Genomic DNA, 21,269 nt, shown 5'->3' with positions numbered 1-21,269 from the left:
ACGCGTGCTGTAGCGGTGTGTGCGCGCGGTAAATGATCACACAAAACAGTCCAGGCAGTGGACTAGTCACATGCGTACAACAATATAAGGAAAATATAAAGAGAATTTCACAAAATTTCATCTTTTGAAAAAAGTACATGTTTCCCCGACTCGTTACTGACAAATGTTATGGGTAATATTATTCCCCCTGCCTTTAGAAAGAGGCAAGTCAAGTGCTCTTTTATTATGCGAAAAAGGTGAAAATATGTTGAATTTTCTTTACATCGTCGGCTGAGAATGATAAGGGCGTTAAGTTGCCACAAAACCTAGTGTTCAAGACCACTTAACGCCCTTCTCATTCTCAACAGACGATGTTTTCTTTATACTGTTGTACGCATATGACTCACAAGCTGTAGTAGTCTCCTCATCCAGCGGTTCCAACACAACAAAATTTAAAAATTCATAACTTTTGCATCGAATGTACAATTTTCCTCAAACTTTCACTGATGTGTTCTACTAATATTGTTGCATTCTCTCAATCCTGATGTTTATGAAGGTGAACTTGTCCTTTAAATAAAAATGTTGCGATATATGGGGATCTTCTCGTACAGTCACCGAGCGATGCCCCATCGGAAAAAAAAAAAATAACAAAGATATGATACTACGTTTCCATAACAACCCAAATTTCTAGCTTTCCATTCTATCGTCCCATAGTGGTTGTCCCTGTCTTCCATATCCCCAATATTGCTAGTCCTCTGTTGCGTTGGGTATGCACCTACTGGGAATGCTAGATAGAAGCTACTAAGAACTTGGTGGGGTTATCTTGCCCCCCCCCCCCCCCCTGCCTCTTTCAGATTGCCCTTTTTCCTCTTCTCCATCTAGTCCCTTCGTTTTCTTTCTTCGAACAGTTATTCGAGTTAAAAGTGAGGACTGTGTAAAGAGCTTTGAAGGAGTGGAAAGGGGCCTCTATAAAGATATACCTTATCACACTATTCAACGTCGAATGTTCTAGAAAAATGCTAAAAACATAATCATTCATTTGTTTTAAGACCCAAATCTTTAGAATGATGATAAAAGAATTTCGTAATCTTTCAGAAAATGTGATAAACTCAAGTTTGATTGGGTTGACCCATTTTACGCAATTTGAGTTTGCACATAAAATAAGGGCTTTTGTGGGTTTTGTGATGGACAGATGGTACTGCATTATTTCATTTCTTAAAATTGACAGTTTCCGTCGGGTTTTGTGTTCATCCCGGTCATGTGTCAAATGGTCATTGGGACTCTGATATGACATACTTTGGATCTGAGATAACTCTCATCTGTGATGAAGGTTACATCGTCAATGGAAGTGCGACACTGCAGTGTGTATGGCTACCCGGAAGGTCGACTTATTTTCCGACCTGGAACGGGTCAATCCCATTCTGCTGGAAATTCGAAAGTGTAACAAAAGGTTTGTCGTTCATAATTATACAACTTGTATTTTGTCAAAGGTAAAACATTCCACTGGCTACACTGAATATAACACAGTATAACACTGAGCATAAGAGAAGGAACTAAAGATGATAGCTCGTAATTGGATATAAAGTGGGACATTTTTTAGGTTTATTCAAATTTCCACGAAATTTCTCGTCACAGGGGAATCAGCCAAAATCATATCTGAAGATTCTGGCCAATGTCGCAGTTTTGCTGAAAGTCAAAAATATTAGTCGAAATAGGAGACAGTGTGACCATTTTGATCTATTCATTATTCTGTCCCTCGATATAAGAAAACATTTTTTTTTCTCACATAATTCCTTTAACGGCGCTAGTCGTTAAAAGGGGTTTACACTCGCTCACTGACTTGTTTTCTGCCTTTGAGGGCGTTCGGCGCTAGTCGGAGCCTGAGAGCAGGCGGCATACGCAAAGAGCGTCGCCGAAAACATGAACGAGTGATCTCCTTTGATGGTTCCCGATGGCGCAACCGCATTAGTACGCTTAGCAGTGCGCGTGGGAAAGCTGAACATTTAGCGTGGGAAAGTTTAGCAGTTAAAGTGAGAAGGGATCATTCTGTGCGTGGATTTCACGGAGAGAGCATCAATTTTGGGCCCTCGCTTAATAGGCCATGGGGTGAGCCGGTTTTTTCGCTTGTTTCGTTCCGACAACTGCGGCACTAAAATTTCTCCACAGCTACGTGTAAACAAATAACCAAAGAGGCTACAGGAAAAAGTTCGACATAAACCCTCCTGTAGTATTTTGGTAATTTAGGGGGAAACATTGAACTTTTTTGTCACTGAGGAGCTGAATATGTACACTTTGCCGTGTACGATATTCATTCGCGAACGATCATGTGATGTATGTTATCCAATCCGAATCGAGAATTATTGTTTACGAGTCAAAATGGCCGCCCCCTGTGAGCCTGTCGAGGCGTCTACGTCGTCTGCTCTGCCGAAACTTTTAAGATGCGTTATTATGCATGTAACATCGATGAAGTTTGAAAATTTCACAGCTATGACAAACCTAAGATAGACGAAACCTATTTTGTGTGCCAAAGAGTGGATCAAATTGAGTTGGGGAGACCGTGAAATCGCAGACCAGAACGAAGTGATTCAGCTGCTCAGGCCGGGGGACTGACTGCAACCTACATAGGATACAGGTTAGTTTACGTGCGTACAGTCGTAGCAGTCGACACTGCAGTGCAGTCTCTCTCATATATATGCGTAGTTAATGACCATGAATGATGACTAAACGTTACAACGTTAGCTATGTTATGAACGTTGCTTGTGTATGTTATAATGGGCGCTAATGCAGTAGCTTAGCCGTTAGCGTGTCTGTTACATTTTAGATCTTGAATTTCACCTTGGCATGGCATAGCGCCGTTATTAAATGTAGCCTAACGATAGATGTAATTTTACATGTTGTTCTATGTACAGCCCAGGTTAGGTTGATGTACCGGTGGTAGCTGATCAGTGATATTGTTTTGTAAAAATCTTGACACACAAAAGGTCTAAACTGCAGGTAAATTTATATTTTCATAATCATGGCCATGGAGTATTAATATCAAAAATCCATCCTGTCTCTCTCGCCTCGAAATTGGCGAATCCCCCCTCTAAACACACATTTAGCATCTCATTAGATTAACTTATTAATATTTGATACAAATAGGTCTAAAAAACCAACAATGACAATAACATAATTTCAACAATTAAACTCCCTAAAACATATGATTACCATTATGTTGTGCCAAATTATAAAGCAGTGGGTGGTGGTGATAGTGAAAGGCCAAGGATTTAATATTAATGATGATAAGGCAGTTGTATTCATAATTATGATAACTGATATTGTGATCAGGTGCTGAAGGCTGAAGATGTAATTTAAAATCAGTAATTGCACTACAAGTACAGCTGTACAAGTTGAAGTAGTTGATGACAATGATCATGAGTTGTTAATGATTAATTTGCCATGGTTAATCTGATACCTGGCACAGTACTAGGGCCTATTGGTAATTACAAGATTAAAATATTGGCAGTCAATAGTCTACCGTATATTTAATAATATATTGAGTGTAATGTTCAACCCCTCCCCCTAGCGTTTAGCCTTTTTTCTCCCTAACAAAGTCCAACGGCTGATCATTGCTATTCATTTCTCCATTGTATTAAATAGGATTCCATGAAACGTGCTACAAGAGATTTATTGATAGCAAACGCCTGAATCTCGCTAGGAAACGAAAGCTGAAGGAGGAGCCTGGTCCGTCAGCAGGAGCATCTGTTTCCTCCCCTAAGATGCTCACATCAAGATCAAGATTTTCTTCTGGAAGCTCTTCAGGTTCTGCTGTGTTGCCTGTAAAATGCACCATTTGCAACAGAGTCAACCTGCTCAGTACTTGCCAAGGGAAATAGGTCAATATGATTAATATTGAAGCATGAAAACATTGTCATGTTACTATAAGTTGTCCATGATAAAATGGAGCAATATATACACCACTGAAACATTCACACACATACACAAAGAACTTCAGTGCAAAGTTCAGAAACAACAGAATGTACTGTATAGTGCACCAATGCTTTGGTCAATGTTATTAATATTCAAGAATTGACATCTTACCAAAGTTGTGCATGATAAAATATCTTGTAATACAGATTGTTTCCTGTATTTTGAATGCCAGTGTTTATGCAACATGTTTTGACTCCTTGCCTCAGTATGTGATTATTCGCCATGTAGCAAACATTTCTGCCCACTATTATGATTTGATTAGGGTTGAATTATTCTAAGAACAAAGATGTCTTCCTAAGTGTTTTTTTTTTTTTTTACATAAAATTGAATGACTACAATTAAAATTTGTTTCTCCCACTCTGGAAAAAAAAGTAACTTTTATTAATACTGAAACAGAATGTTCATGTAGAAAGGTCAGTACAATGTAGGTGTGAGTACAAAATCAGTTTGCTAAAACTAATACCAGCCAAATGAAAATTGTGCATAAGTTGAGTCAGGTTTGCACAGATCCTCTGATATTGGAAGTTAATTGCAATGTTATCATAATTTTTAATGCCAAACCTGTTTTATTCTCTCCAAGATTTTCAGGTACACATTGCCTCCAATACAGAATACAACAGTTTTCACTCATGAATGGGTAAACTATAAATTTGCCTTTATTTCATATACTGGCATTTTTCAAAACTTTTACACCCTTTCAAGGATAGTTGGACCATGGAATGTTCCAGGAAATTTATTAAAGCTAGAAAATTTGACTGATTATCATTTTGAGCTATCTTACATGAAAGGAGGTAGTGTCCCACCATGTTGTAACCTAATGATAGCAATGAAAACTTCAGGAAATTTTATGAAGATTAAATTTTCTAAAGTACTGTATAATATTTCATGAACAATGTGATTGCTATGTGATCTAAATATATTAAAGCTTCTTAAGAAGAAGAAGAAGAAAAGAAAAACATGTTTACTGATAAACAATATGATCTGTTTAATAGTAATGTCTCATGTGTGTAAATGAGTTTGTATGTGTGCGTGTGAGTGTATACAATATGTCAGTGTTTTTATGCACCTGTGTATGTGTAATGCACTAGTCAATACATGTATTATATCATTGTGTGTGTTCATGTTTATGATAATCTTTTTTATAATGCTGATGTGATAAATGGCCAAGGCATGTAGAATGATATTTCAATACACTTGGGTATATTGAATCTTCATAACTATGTGTGTGCGTATGTGTGTGTGCATGTGAGGGTGTGTGTGTGTGTGTGTGTGTACAATAAGATTCTCCCACATGCACGCGGACACACACACAAACAAACGCACTGAATTTTTTTTCTTTTTTTTTGCCTTGAATGATTAGTCATTTGATTAATAACATGTCTTTGAACAGAATATAAGGCATTTGCCTTGACCTCTGACGGTCAGTCAGTGCTCTCTCTCATGGTCTCGAACCACTTTGCTCTTGTCCTCCTTTGCATAGCCAGCATCAGGAAAAGCTGAAACATGAGATATAATGCAACTATTAAACCAAAACTTCACCTTTTTCTAGGTATATTGCTAAAAGCAGTGCTTTAGAAATGTGTATATGCATTTCAGCTTAGAAACACTATGGGAACTAACTGCGGCTAGCAGCCCCATACGCACAACTGCGGCCAGCAGTACCATACGCATAGCGTCATGGGGCTGTGAACTGTAGCATACAGGAACATGACGGTGTAATATCGCGGACAAATATCAACTTAAAATCGGAGGAAATTGTTCAATTTGAAGACTTATTAATAAATTTGAAGTATTGATAACAGAGTTCGTGCACGGTTTGCTTCTGCAAATAGTTCCTTTCTGTTCAAATTGATGACTAAATGTGACTCGGTCGAGAGGAACCTGGGAGAGCTACACTGAATTGACGGCCAGCGCATGCGCACACAGACATCTATATCCAGTCAATGGATTCGAAATTTGTGCGCAGTGATGTGTGCGCCTGCGCTGACCGTCAATTCAGCGTAGCTCTCCCAGATTCCTCTCGACGAAGTCATATTAAGTCATCAATTCGAACAGAAAATGACTATTTGTAGAACCAAACCTTGCACGAACCCTGTTGTCAATACGTCAAGCTTACTTGTAAGTCTTCAAATTGAAGAATTTTCTTTCGATTAAAGGTTGACATTGTCCGCGATACTGCCCTGTCATGATCCTAAATGCTACAATCCGCAGCCCCATTACGATATGTGTATTGGGCTGCTGGTCGTAGTTTGTAAAATATGGATTTTCGCAAAAACTACAGGATATTTCGAGGAGAACTTTTTACAGTATATTTAGGATGTACAAAACATCACATTTCCGCATTCAGAAAGTAGTGCCAGTGTTGCTGGAACGAAACCCATTTTCTAAGCCTCTTTGTTAGCTTCACCCCATGGCCTATAAATTATTGTATAGAGCTATTCATTCGGATACAAAATCGTCAACTCTTGCTACGATCAGAGGCAGTGGAATTTCCAAGATGCCAAAGCACAGGCCAAAACATTCGCAGCGGAAAACTTCACGGGCTGCAGCATCGGGCAGCGCTCCTCCGGTACCGACAAGAGCAAGGAGGATTGCTCAGAATGCTCCCGCACCCAGTACACGCCGGGAAGGAACGACTACTCCCCCTCCAGTGTCCTCGCAATACCAGCCGGGGCCCCGGCGCAAGTTCCGCTGTTGGGCAGCTGGACTACAGGGTGCAGACGGAGGACCGTGCTACGGGGCAGGCGGCCGGGAGAGCTCATGTGACGGCCCAGCCTGAGCAGGACATGGGTGGCGCGGTCGGCGATAACGGCGAGTACCCAAGTAATGAAGGGCTTCTAAGTGCCTTGGCCTACGGTGACCGCACATAAGGTTAATGAAATGCCTGGGATCGAGGACGATGAACAGGGTCAGTCGTCAGACACTGGATTCCGAAGCCTCCCCTGATGTCGACACCTAGGGAAGAGCTAGGTTCAACGGTTCCCATATCGACCAAAGAAAAGATATGGAAGGGCGAGTTTGTAGATTTGGGTTGTTTATTCAAGAATGCCCCGATTCAAAGTGATCAAACCCCTATACTCAGGTGCTGCACTAACTGCGACCAGCCCCAACGTGCAGCGTTGGGGCTGCGCCGTTTTTCGCATTCAGATCGAGGAGTTGTACAAAACGGTGCCGTTTCGGCGCTATATTTTCTTAATTTTTCAACAAAAACTACTAGGATTACTTACATGGGTCGATTAAACCTAAATGATTCATTTGGGTGACTGATGCATTTCATTGCTTATGATGCAGAAAATGTTGTCTTACAAGGCGAATATCTTCAGCTCACCGATGCTCACTAAAACTCACAACCACTTGCACATGCGCACAGCATGCATGCAGTGCAGTGCATTGACAGCTGTATTGCTGGCTACATGATGCATATTCATTTCACCTTATATGCACCGTGCGATGGTGCATCATTCATATCCTTGAGCGTCCGTAACGTTGACGTCATTGTTCACGCATGCGTAGATGCGTACTAATGGATATAGCAGCAAGTCTTTCCACTGTTGCACTAGGGCAGGCCGCTTATTACTCCTAAAAATGTGGAAAATTTTGCAGTTTTTAGATAAATGGTTGAGAAGAACCAAATCGAAAATGTAATGCATATTTCATTTTTTATTGTCACTGTGTTTATGATAGAAATTTAGCCGTGCTTTATTTGTGAAGTCGCCGTGAATGTGGCAATGGAGTTATTCGTGATTTTTGCTCCCGCTCAGCTGCGAGGTAGCCGCCAGGACCGCGCCTTGCGGCGCGGTCTCCGGGGCTAGTGCTGCACTACAACTACAGCCGCAGCGCAAAGTCCCACGAATTACCACCATAGAGCAGTGAACTAGTGCCTTCACTGTATACGCATCAGTGTATACCGAGAGACACGGTTCCCGGGCGAGAGAGTTGTTCAAGTATATGGACGTCGTTAGATCTGCTGCCCGTTTTCCCGGCTATGGCTGGCGCACTAGAGTCGCGTTTCACCTCCCACTCATTCCGAATATGTGCTGCCACGGCGGCGGCAGTAGCGGGTTTTGACTAGCAGGTAATCCAGCAGATGGGGCGCTGGGTGACAAATACACATAAACGTTACATTCGCATAAATTTGGTAGGGGCACAATAGTCCCTTACGTCATGTTGGGGACAGTTATGTTCGTAGCTTCATGTTGCTATAGTTACTAAAATAGTGGATATGTTTTTGTTATGTTGGTATATACTGTGGTATGCTGAGGAACGAGGGTCTTGCTCGCTATAACATTCAGTTTGAGCACATAAACTTTTGTAAATTAACATGTTAGATTATAGACAGTTCAAGTATGATTAACCCAGTTTAGCAGGGTTAACCCAGCTTAGAAATTGTGAATTATGTCGAAAAGTATGGACAATTCGTCGGCGACCATCCGAACCGTCGTATCTGTCAGCGGTGTGCGAGAACACGTTTTCGAGAAAAACGCGTTTGAAGTTTGGGGGTCCTTTGAAGTCTAGTGTGAAGAAATTTCTTGCTTTTATTCCCGATCTTTTTATATGAAAAGAAAGGCAAATTCCAGACGATTCGTATAATATATGTATCTAAAATCATTTATGAATAAAACTAATGCTACGTTCACAAAAGAAAGGCCTCCGCACAGGAAGACTCGAAAAACAGGTATACGACGGTTCGGAGATCGCACTCTCAGTACGCGCGGTCATCCGAACTGACGTATCGGGGTGATACGTCAGTTTGCTGAACGCGCGTACCGAGAGTGCGACCTCCGAACCGTCGTATCCTATTCTTATAACACGCGCGTGTATGCGGTATGCATAGTTACTTGGTATTTATCTATAAAACGAGTGATTTCGTGCATATTTTTGTGTGAATGCAACTATGCAGTGTCATAATTTCATAAGATGTAGTACAAATACGTCCAAGGTCTAGTTTTGACATGCATGATGAAACACTGGTGGGGGAATGGGGAGGTTCCTCTGCAGATTGTTTGTTTGTTTGTTTTTTCCCATGAATTACGCTTCAGGAATCAGACGAGTGTTCCTTTGATGTAAAAAACAAACCAACAAACAAACAAACAATCAAAAAACCCACTCCATGTTTAGGACACATTATCTTTGATCAGTTTGTATCTAATTTGTATCAGGCAAAAAGTGGTTATACATGTATTGTGCAAGAGGTGGAGCTTATGAAATTATTGCCTTTTCATTGCAGCCTGCCTCTTCTTTTTCCTCTCATTTCATCTTCTCATTGCTCTCCTCCACTTCTTCTCTTTCCCTTGCCACGCTTTAACCCTCTCTCCTACTCTCCAATACTACAAACAAAAACCAAAATCACACATCCAAGCCTTGCTATTCTTTGTGATAATTCATGTCGCAATCATGACTGTAATGACCTAACTTTCATTCTTTCTAAGCTGCCATGATGGATACTGTACATTTGAACCCATGAATAAAGATTTTCTTTTACAGCTTTAAACCAGACCACATGCATGGCAGACATAATTCATGATCATTCTGTTGGGTAAAACTCAATTATCAGCTTGCTCATCAGAAATAACAAGCAAAAAATTTACTTAGCCACACGTCTGTCTCACATTATTGTTTTTTATATATTATATATAAAATATACGTTCAGGACTCTGAAACAGATGCAAATTAATTTTCTACACAGAAACATCTACACACACAAACATGGATTGTACTTGTTCACACAAATGATAAAGGTGTATTGTCCTACAGACCCCTACAGACTTAAATGATATTCAAGTACATGTAATACTATGAATATCATTTCACTTCCAATTGATATGCTGACATTTTAGTGTGCATAATATTATGATTTCCTCATGATATGAGATCCCAGTACATAGAAGAGAGAAAAAAAAAAACACAAAGAAAGTGAGTCTAGACAACGCTGCATCAAAATGCAGCAATATTTATTTCAAAATCAATCAATATCTCACATCCAAAAAGAAAAGAAAAGGAATGAACATGTCTTTAAATACAATGGTCAAATTTCATTAAAAACTTTTACATTTACAGATTGATCAAGATGTCTGTGGTACTGTAAAATAAATATTGATTTAAATTCATTGATAATGAACATGTCCTTTAATACAATGGTTACATTTCCTCGAAAATTTTTAAATGTACAAATCAAGATGTCTTTGGTAAAATAAATATTGATCTAAATTAATTGTTAAACCGATTTTAACCTGAGAAAATTGTACACAATACAGTTTATATTGAAATACATTCTGAAACATTCATTAGATGGAAATGGCTTAAAGCAGAGGGCCAACTTCCTCCTAATATTAGTGAATCTCTGATAACTCAGGTCTTAGGGCTAAAAAAATCAGTATGATATGAGTTCTTATTATGTGCATGTTTGTGATTGTACTTTCATTTCGATATAACAGTAATATTGACGCAATGGTCCTACAGAAATCAAATCACATTTGGAAGGAGGAATAAAGCTGTTACATGTACATCTTTTACATGAAAAAATATGACAATTATTGTTGACATTTATTGTTAAAGAAATATCAAAGCTTATTACGATATCATAGAATATTTGATAGCTATAGAATAGACAAATCATAACATGGCGAATTGTGGTGGGGAGATAGTGCTGAGTGATAAATCATCAAAAATTTGAATACATAGACTAAATTGCTTTTGCATGCACAAACAACTGTAGGCACCATAGGCAAGCAATACTAGTAATTAGTGAGAAGTTGGTCAGAGCTGATATTTTGCTGGGATGGATCTGATGGTGCTTCATTGTTCAATTCTGGTACAAAGTGTGTATTGGTATCTCTTGAATGCAGTCCATGTCCTTGGTGATGCCAACTGGAAATGAAGAAAACAAAAAGAAAAACAAGATACACATGGTGCATAAATATTACATTTGTATTATCATGTTTATTTAAAGACTGAATTCATCATTTCTTTGAAAGGACAAGATGTCATCCAGATTACAACTCGTGGTGGATCCATGGGTGGACATATGGGGTGTAAGATGCCCTTATCGTTTTTGTTTTTTTAAACAAAAAATCAACAGAAAAAACTGGAGGACGTGCGTGTGGTTCCCCTCCCCCCCCCCCCACACACACACACTTTACAGAATTCCTGGACCCACCCCTGACAACTGCAAAAAAATAAAAAATAAAAAATAATGGTACATATTAGCCAGGATGCTACATTCTATGCTTGTGTATAGTTGATGTCATTCTTTTTATTTGTTATTGTATATGACAGCAATAGCATCATTTAATCCGGATTACTACTGCTTAATCCAACAAGATTGAGTCAGCAATATCTGGCTGGGTTTCCCAATTAGATTAAGTGCTTTACAAACACTCACCAGTGAGAAGTTGGTCAGAGCTGACATTCTGCGGGATGGATCTGACAGTGCTTCATTGTTCAATACTAGCATTGGTATCTCTTGAATGCAGTCAATGTCCTTGGTGATGCCAACTGGAAATGAAGAAAACAAAAAGAAAAACAAATACACATGGTGCACAAACATTTCATTTGTTTCCATCATATTTATTGAAAGATTGACTTTATAATTTCTTTGACTAAGACTAACCTTTTAATAGCACAATTTTCAGATAGCCCTTTGGAAATGTCCACAAACAAGAGTTTTTTTTGCCCATCAGCAGAGATCGGACAGACTGGTGATCTGCATTAATGCGAAAGCAGTCAAACGGTACACGCATCCTCATTTGAGAATTGCTCATAGATTATCACTCTGCTTGGAAGGTCCAGGTACAATTGCCAGACAAGCTACATTCTCCAGTTGTGTGTTACCCATATCATTAATCTTGTTTGCTACAATATGACAAGAAGGATAACATGTCATCCAGATTGCAACAAGTGGTTAATTCATGTGGGGCACATCGGGTGTAAGATACCCTTTATTTTTGTCTTTTTTTTTAACAAAAGAAATAAACAGAAAAACTGGAGGACATGCATGTCCCCCTCCCCCCCCCCCAACTTTCACAGAATTCCTGGGCCCACCCCTGACAACTGCATAAAACACTGGTACATGGTAGCCAGGATGCTACATTCTTTGCTTGTGTGTATTTTATGTCATCTTTTTAATTGCTATTAAAGTGTATAAGACAGCAATAGCATCATTTAATCGTAATTACTAATGGATATCCCAACAAGATTAATGCAGCAATATCTGGTTGGGTTTTCCAACAAGATTAAGGCTTTACAAATACTCACCAGTGAGAGGTTGGTCAGAGCTGACATTTTGCTGGGATGGGTCTGATGGTGCTTCGTTGTTCAATTCTGGTATTTGTATCTCGTGAATGCAGTCCATGTCCTTGGTGATGCCAACTGGAAATGAAGAAAACAAAAAGAAAAACAAAATACAAATGGTGCATAGATATTACATTTTTTAAAAATCATATTTATTGAAAGATTGACTTTATGATTTCTTTCAAAGGACAAAATGTCATCCAGATTACAACCCATGGTGGATCCATGCGGGGACACATGGGGTTTAAGATGTCCTTTTTAAAATAAAACAAAAAGAATCAACAGAGAAAAACTGGAGGATGTGCGTGTGGTCCCCCCCCCCCCCCAATTTGCAGAATTCCTGGACCCACCCCTGACAACTGCAAAAAATACTGGTACATGGTAGCCAGGATGCTACATTCTTTGCTTGTGTATTGTTGCTGTCATTCTTTTTATTTGCTATTATGACAGCAATAGCATAATTTAATCTGGATTACTAATTGGTATTCCAACAAGATTGATTCAACCATATCTGCTTGGGTTTCTGAACAAGATTAAGGCTTTACAAATACTCACCATTGAGAAGTTGGTCAGAGCTGACATTCTGCTGGGATGGATCTAACGGTGCTCCTTCACTGTTCAATGCTAGCTTTGGTATCTCTGGAATGCAGCTGATGTCCTTTTTGATGCCAACTGTAAATGAGGAAAACAAAATATACACAGCGCATATATTTTTCACTGTTGATATCATATTTTTTTATAAGTTGAATTTATTTTTTAAAAAAATTAAGATTAACCTTTTAATAACACATTTTTCAGATAGCCCTATGTAAATGTCCACAAACAAGAGTTTTATTTTTGCCCATCAGCAGAGATCGGATAGACTGGTGATCTGCATTAAATGCAAAAGCAGTCAAGCGGTACATGCATCCTCTTTCCACAGTCAATTGCATGTGCTTATGAAAAATACAAAAACATCATTGGAAGTGAGGCACAAAACTAGCATTTGCTAATAGGCTTACAAACTCTTTTGTTACTATAGGGCACCCGAATGAGGTCAGCAAGTCAACATTTTTTAAACTCAGCCTTGCTGGCTACACACATAGATCTTCAGTTTTGCAGCAAAACAAGGGCATTATGAAATTGGAAAAAGTAACTAACACAAAATACAAGCAGATGTGACACAGAAAAAGAAAAGATACTGATAGAAGGTCTAATCTGTTCATTAAAGTTTCTTTTTTTTTTCAGGCATAACACTAATAAACATGAATTAAGGCTACACAAGTACACGCTCATGTCTTTATTTTGAAAACACGGTATACCAGGTTGTGCTGTATATGAGTTGACACCATGAAAACCTAATACTGTACGAGCTGAAATTTTCGCGTACAGATATTTTCGCGAATTGTTCCTTCGAGGACATTTTCGCTTGTTGTTAATTTCGCGGTTGCGAGGGTCTAACTTAGTTATTTGCGCATTGTTATTTTCGCGTGTTGTTATTTTCGCGATTCAAAGGCGATTCGCGAAATTCGCGAAAATAAAACCACCGCGAAAATTTCAGCTCGTACAGTATACCAGGCACTACTTAAATGCATTCATGTAGTATGGAGTAAGCTACTTCTAACATTGCAGCACAGTTATGAGGTTACCTAGAGGCATTGAATAAACACACACACTGTATACTGTCCATACTTTTTACTACAAGTATGTATTCATTTGTGTGCGCTCAATCTTACCTAATTTCGCCAGGTAAATGTTGTCATCATCGTCATAATCAGGAGTATCATCTTCGTCACTGCCGTCTGCGGTGCTTGTGTTTCCATCATCGCTACTGCTTTCAGAATTCTCTCCCCCATACACAGCAGTAACTGTTCTTTTCCACAGTTTCCTGTGCCATCGCATTGACACACGAACTCCAAGTCGTGGGAAGCTGCCCTTTCTGAATTTCAGCTGATCAACAACTACGGTATTCCTCGTACCCAAGGACTTCAACATCTGTTGGTTTCCCTGAGGACAAAGACCTGTAACAAACAAAAACAAACACATTCACTACAAGTGTATTAAAAAAATATGTTTAATTTTAGCAGAAATGTTTTACCTCAAGCCTATCTAGTGGTCTATTTATACTGATCATAAAAATGCAAAAGCACAATTCAACTCATATTATATGATTCCCTGTGCTTATGGTGCTGCAAAACTACTCTCTAGAATGTGTGAGCACCTATAGCCTATTTTAATTATTAGTGGAACATCAGCGTATTACTATTAGATATCACAGGAGGGGCTTACTCAAGTACTGCCCTCTGGCCTGTTAACACACTAAAACCTTCATTGCAGTGATTTCAATATTATGGAGACTTGGCACTCACAGCGACATAAAAATGCATGCGATAAAAACATATCGTAGTCAGTACCGGTACCGTACAAAGCATTTGCAGTTGGCTAGATCTCTGAACAACACACATGTATTTATGGGCCAGCATAATTTAATCCTACACCTTGAGTCCTAGGAATACTAGTATCAGATAAATTTACAGACGTTGGTAAAATTATTCATTTTTACTATAGCCAGTATAGGCCCTTCTACTAGATCCTTGGCTTACATCAATTGGAAAATTCACATGAGATATATTACACTCAGATTTGGGTGTTTTTCTTTGTGTTTGTTTGCAAGCTTGGGGCTGAATCGGCCATAGATATATAAGTAAGTATAGAACCTATCATCAGAACTCTAGGGCCCTACACTCAATGATGAACCAGCGATTAGCGGCTCTAAGTTGTTGGCTGTGACTACCTAACTTGTTAGACTCGTCTAGTATTCACTAATTCAGTAATCTCGTACGTTTTGTGGTAATTCCCAAACAACTCACCCTGAAGTGTTAACAGTTTGGCACTGTCCACACCCACTACGTATGAGGTCCATATATGGACCATAAGCACATAAAGCCAACTCAACGAGAACATTGTGAACGTTGTTTTTCTAGACTAAAGGGTCTGTGATTTAAACCCTACTAGGCCCTATATAGAGTATCCCTTTGTACTCACATATTTATCTATACACGGGACTACACCTAACGACAAAACGAAATATTTTGGAAAACTCATGACAATCTGCGTATTTATCTTGACAAGTGACAATCTTACGGATAGAACTTGCTTGGGTCTGTTCATTTTATTTGAAATTGCATGATTTCATAGCTACACATTACAAAACTCACCGGTCCTGGGGAGGGTCCGGTTGACGCTCCATCGTCTGCTTCTGCCAGTTCTGGCGATACGACACCTTCTCTGAACGCGACTCGTAGATTCGCGCCCACCCGAACCGACGTATAGCGATACGTCGGTTCGGATGAACGCCTTCAGCCAATTCGCGTTCAGGCAAAATGACGTATATCAAATTTCTCTGTTAAAAACACATAATCCGGCTTCAAAATTTTGTGAGTAGAAAGAGTGTGTGCTGGGCTTTCTTAAAACGGCAAAATCTGAAATTCGAAAAATTTACCGAATTTTGACATATACGACGGTTCGGATGGTCGCCGACGAATTTTACTATGTACAAAGGCTTGGGCACATAGAGCAAATATTTGGTTGAGCTAGACGCTGCCGGGTGATGCAAATATTTGGTTGAGCTAGACGCTGCCGGGTGATAGTTTTCTTTGTTTTGCAGGCAGGCGAGGCCGGCGTACGATCCTGGTAGTTGGGGACTCGTAGCGTACTGGGCCGGGATATTCGCCAGTCGAGAGGGAGTCCAAGCAATGAGGCAGCGGGCTCCAGTCCAATGGAGAGGATAGGCCTATAGGGGGCTTCGACTCGGCCAGGTTCATAGCAGGCTGGAATCGATTCTTTCGTCTCAGCACTTCTGCAACTTGTCACACGTCATCATCCACGCGGGTACAAACGACATTGGGTTTGCAACTGATTGACAGATTGCCCCACATCGACGTAAATAAGCACTGAATTGATCAGTGTTTTAGTAGTAGCCATGATAAAAAATCATGGGCGTACATACTCGAGCAGGATTCGAACCTACGACCTCCTGATCACCGGACAGGCGTCATCTCCACTAGACCACCGAGCTTTCGCCCGACAGCAAGTGTTGGTTCTAATCCTTATAGCATGCAGCGGGTACTGCTTTGTTATTCAAATTCATGAAATTCTTCCGTCGAGATGTTTTCATTGCAACTGATTGACAGATTGCCCCACATCGACGTAAATAAGCACTGAATTGATCAGTGTTTTAGTAGTAGCCATGATAAAAAATCATGGGCGTACATACTCGAGCAGGATTCGAACCTACGACCTCCTGATCACCGGACAGGCGTCATCTCCACTAGACCACCGAGCTTTCGCCCGACAGCAAGTGTTGGTTCTAATCCTTATAGCATGCAGCGGGTACTGCTTTGTTATTCAAATTCATGAAATTCTTCCGTCGAGATGTTTTCATTGCAACTGATTGACAGATTGCCCCACATCGACGTAAATAAGCACTGAATTGATCAGTGTTTTAGTAGTAGCCATGATAAAAAATCATGGGCGTACATACTCGAGCAGGATTCGAACCTACGACCTCCTGATCACCGGACAGGCGTCATCTCCACTAGACCACCGAGCTTTCGCCCGACAGCAAGTGTTGGTTCTAATCCTTATAGCATGCAGCGGGTACTGCTTTGTTATTCAAATTCATGAAATTCTTCCGTCGAGATGTTTTCATTGCAACTGATTGACAGATTGCCCCACATCGACGTAAATAAGCACTGAATTGATCAGTGTTTTAGTAGTAGCCATGATAAAAAATCATGGGCGTACATACTCGAGCAGGATTCGAACCTACGACCTCCTGATCACCGGACAGGCGTCATCTCCACTAGACCACCGAGCTTTCGCCCGACAGCAAGTGTTGGTTCTAATCCTTATAGCATGCAGCGGGTACTGCTTTGTTATTCAAATTCATGAAATTCTTCCGTCGAGATGTTTTCATTGCAACTGATTGACAGATTGCCCCACATCGACGTAAATAAGCACTGAATTGATCAGTGTTTTAGTAGTAGCCATGATAAAAAATCATGGGCGTACATACTCGAGCAGGATTCGAACCTACGACCTCCTGATCACCGGACAGGCGTCATCTCCACTAGACCACCGAGCTTTCGCCCGACAGCAAGTGTTGGTTCTAATCCTTATAGCATGCAGCGGGTACTGCTTTGTTATTCAAATTCATGAAATTCTTCCGTCGAGATGTTTTCATTGCAACTGATTGACAGATTGCCCCACATCGACGTAAATAAGCACTGAATTGATCAGTGTTTTAGTAGTAGCCATGATAAAAAAATCATGGGCGTACATACTCGAGCAGGATTCGAACCTACGACCTCCTGATCACCGGACAGGCGTCATCTCCACTAGACCACCGAGCTTTCGCCCGACAGCAAGTGTTGGTTCTAATCCTTATAGCATGCAGCGGGTACTGCTTTGTTATTCAAATTCATGAAATTCTTCCGTCGAGATGTTTTCATTGCAACTGATTGACAGATTGCCCCACATCGACGTAAATAAGCACTGAATTGATCAGTGTTTTAGTAGTAGCCATGATAAAAAATCATGGGCGTACATACTCGAGCAGGATTCGAACCTACGACCTCCTGATCACCGGACAGGCGTCATCTCCACTAGACCACCGAGCTTTCGCCCGACAGCAAGTGTTGGTTCTAATCCTTATAGCATGCAGCGGGTACTGCTTTGTTATTCAAATTCATGAAATTCTTCCGTCGAGATGTTTTCATTGCAACTGATTGACAGATTGCCCCACATCGACGTAAATAAGCACTGAATTGATCAGTGTTTTAGTAGTAGCCATGATAAAAAATCATGGGCGTACATACTCGAGCAGGATTCGAACCTACGACCTCCTGATCACCGGACAGGCGTCATCTCCACTAGACCACCGAGCTTTCGCCCGACAGCAAGTGTTGGTTCTAATCCTTATAGCATGCAGCGGGTACTGCTTTGTTATTCAAATTCATGAAATTCTTCCGTCGAGATGTTTTCATTGCAACTGATTGACAGATTGCCCCACATCGACGTAAATAAGCACTGAATTGATCAGTGTTTTAGTAGTAGCCATGATAAAAAATCATGGGCGTACATACTCGAGCAGGATTCGAACCTACGACCTCCTGATCACCGGACAGGCGTCATCTCCACTAGACCACCGAGCTTTCGCCCGACAGCAAGTGTTGGTTCTAATCCTTATAGCATGCAGCGGGTACTGCTTTGTTATTCAAATTCATGAAATTCTTCCGTCGAGATGTTTTCATTGCAACTGATTGACAGATTGCCCCACATCGACGTAAATAAGCACTGAATTGATCAGTGTTTTAGTAGTAGCCATGATAAAAAAAATCATGGGCGTACATACTCGAGCAGGATTCGAACCTACGACCTCCTGATCACCGGACAGGCGTCATCTCCACTAGACCACCGAGCTTTCGCCCGACAGCAAGTGTTGGTTCTAATCCTTATAGCATGCAGCGGGTACTGCTTTGTTATTCAAATTCATGAAATTCTTCCGTCGAGATGTTTTCATTGCAACTGATTGACAGATTGCCCCACATCGACGTAAATAAGCACTGAATTGATCAGTGTTTTAGTAGTAGCCATGATAAAAAATCATGGGCGTACATACTCGAGCAGGATTCGAACCTACGACCTCCTGATCACCGGACAGGCGTCATCTCCACTAGACCACCGAGCTTTCGCCCGACAGCAAGTGTTGGTTCTAATCCTTATAGCATGCAGCGGGTACTGCTTTGTTATTCAAATTCATGAAATTCTTCCGTCGAGATGTTTTCATTGCAACTGATTGACAGATTGCCCCACATCGACGTAAATAAGCACTGAATTGATCAGTGTTTTAGTAGTAGCCATGATAAAAAATCATGGGCGTACATACTCGAGCAGGATTCGAACCTACGACCTCCTGATCACCGGACAGGCGTCATCTCCACTAGACCACCGAGCTTTCGCCCGACAGCAAGTGTTGGTTCTAATCCTTATAGCATGCAGCGGGTACTGCTTTGTTATTCAAATTCATGAAATTCTTCCGTCGAGATGTTTTCATTGCAACTGATTGACAGATTGCCCCACATCGACGTAAATAAGCACTGAATTGATCAGTGTTTTAGTAGTAGCCATGATAAAAAATCATGGGCGTACATACTCGAGCAGGATTCGAACCTACGACCTCCTGATCACCGGACAGGCGTCATCTCCACTAGACCACCGAGCTTTCGCCCGACAGCAAGTGTTGGTTCTAATCCTTATAGCATGCAGCGGGTACTGCTTTGTTATTCAAATTCATGAAATTCTTCCGTCGAGATGTTTTCATTGCAACTGATTGACAGATTGCCCCACATCGACGTAAATAAGCACTGAATTGATCAGTGTTTTAGTAGTAGCCATGATAAAAAAAATCATGGGCGTACATACTCGAGCAGGATTCGAACCTACGACCTCCTGATCACCGGACAGGCGTCATCTCCACTAGACCACCGAGCTTTCGCCCGACAGCAAGTGTTGGTTCTAATCCTTATAGCATGCAGCGGGTACTGCTTTGTTATTCAAATTCATGAAATTCTTCCGTCGAGATGTTTTCATTGCAACTGATTGACAGATTGCCCCACATCGACGTAAATAAGCACTGAATTGATCAGTGTTTTAGTAGTAGCCATGATAAAAAATCATGGGCGTACATACTCGAGCAGGATTCGAACCTACGACCTCCTGATCACCGGACAGGCGTCATCTCCACTAGACCACCGAGCTTTCGCCCGACAGCAAGTGTTGGTTCTAATCCTTATAGCATGCAGCGGGTACTGCTTTGTTATTCAAATTCATGAAATTCTTCCGTCGAGATGTTTTCATTGCAACTGATTGACAGATTGCCCCACATCGACGTAAATAAGCACTGAATTGATCAGTGTTTTAGTAGTAGCCATGATAAAAAATCATGGGCGTACATACTCGAATCCTGCTCGAGTATGTACGCCCATGATTTTTTATCATGGCTACTACTAAAACACTGATCAATTCAGTGCTTATTTACGTCGATGTGGGGCAATCTGTCAATCAGTTGCAATGAAAACATCTCGACGGAAGAATTTCATGAATTTGAATAACAAAGCAGTACCCGCTGCATGCTATAAGGATTAGAACCAACACTTGCTGTCGGGCGAAAGCTCGGTGGTCTAGTGGAGATGACGCCTGTCCGGTGATCAGGAGGTCGTAGGTTCGAATCCTGCTCGAGTATGTACGCCCATGATTTTTTTATCATGGCTACTACTAAAACACTGATCAATTCAGTGCTTATTTACGTCGATGTGGGGCAATCTGTCAATCAGTTGCAATGAAAACATCTCGACGGAAGAATTTCATGAATTTGAATAACAAAGCAGTACCCGCTGCATGTTATAAGGATTAGAACCAACACTTGCTGTCGGGCGAAAGCTCGGTGGTCTAGTGGAGATGACGCCTGTCCGGTGATCAGGAGGTCGTAGGTTCGAATCCTGCTCGAGTATGTACGCCCATGATTTTTTATCATGGCTACTACTAAAACACTGATCAATTCAGTGCTTATTTACGTCGATGTGGGGCAATCTGTCAATCAGTTGCAATGAAAACATCTCGACGGAAGAATTTCATGAATTTGAATAACAAAGCAGTACCCGCTGCATGCTATAAGGATTAGAACCAACACTTGCTGTCGGGCGAAAGCTCGGTGGTCTAGTGGAGATGACGCCTGTCCGGTGATCAAGAGGTCGTAGGTTCGAATCCTGCTCGAGTATGTACGCCCATGATTTTTTATCATGGCTACTACTAAAACACTGATCAATTCAGTGCTTATTTACGTCGATGTGGGGCAATCTGTCAATCAGTTGCAATGAAAACATCTCGACGGAAGAATTTCATGAATTTGAATAACAAAGCAGTACCCGCTGCATGCTATAAGGATTAGAACCAACACTTGCTGTCGGGCGAAAGCTCGGTGGTCTAGTGGA

General features: G+C 40.8%; 2 protein-coding genes across 2 annotated transcripts in view; one reads left to right on the top strand and one right to left on the bottom strand.

Moving 5' to 3' along the window:
• LOC140227965 (uncharacterized) overlaps nucleotides 1-21,269 on the top strand; it is a 79,913-nt gene that overhangs the window by 14,744 nt on the left and 43,900 nt on the right. Inside the window, exon 3 of the mRNA XM_072308348.1 lies at nucleotides 1,208-1,429. Coding sequence (XP_072164449.1) covers nucleotides 1,208-1,429 — 222 coding nt within the window. The remainder of the gene's footprint in view (nucleotides 1-1,207; nucleotides 1,430-21,269) is intronic.
• LOC140227967 (uncharacterized) lies at nucleotides 10,376-14,118 on the bottom strand. Its single transcript, XM_072308350.1, has 5 exons — nucleotides 13,953-14,118; nucleotides 12,793-12,909; nucleotides 12,202-12,315; nucleotides 11,330-11,442; nucleotides 10,376-10,815 (listed from the first exon to the last, which is right to left on the bottom strand). Exons 1-5 carry the CDS (start codon nucleotides 14,116-14,118, stop codon nucleotides 10,744-10,746), a joined length of 582 nt encoding a protein of 193 aa, XP_072164451.1. The 3' UTR covers nucleotides 10,376-10,743.

This window comes from Diadema setosum, chromosome 4, assembly GCF_964275005.1.
Source record: "Diadema setosum chromosome 4, eeDiaSeto1, whole genome shotgun sequence".
NCBI classification, from domain to species: Eukaryota; Metazoa; Echinodermata; class Echinoidea; order Diadematoida; family Diadematidae; genus Diadema; species Diadema setosum.
This window is presented reverse-complemented; position numbering and strand designations above follow the sequence as displayed.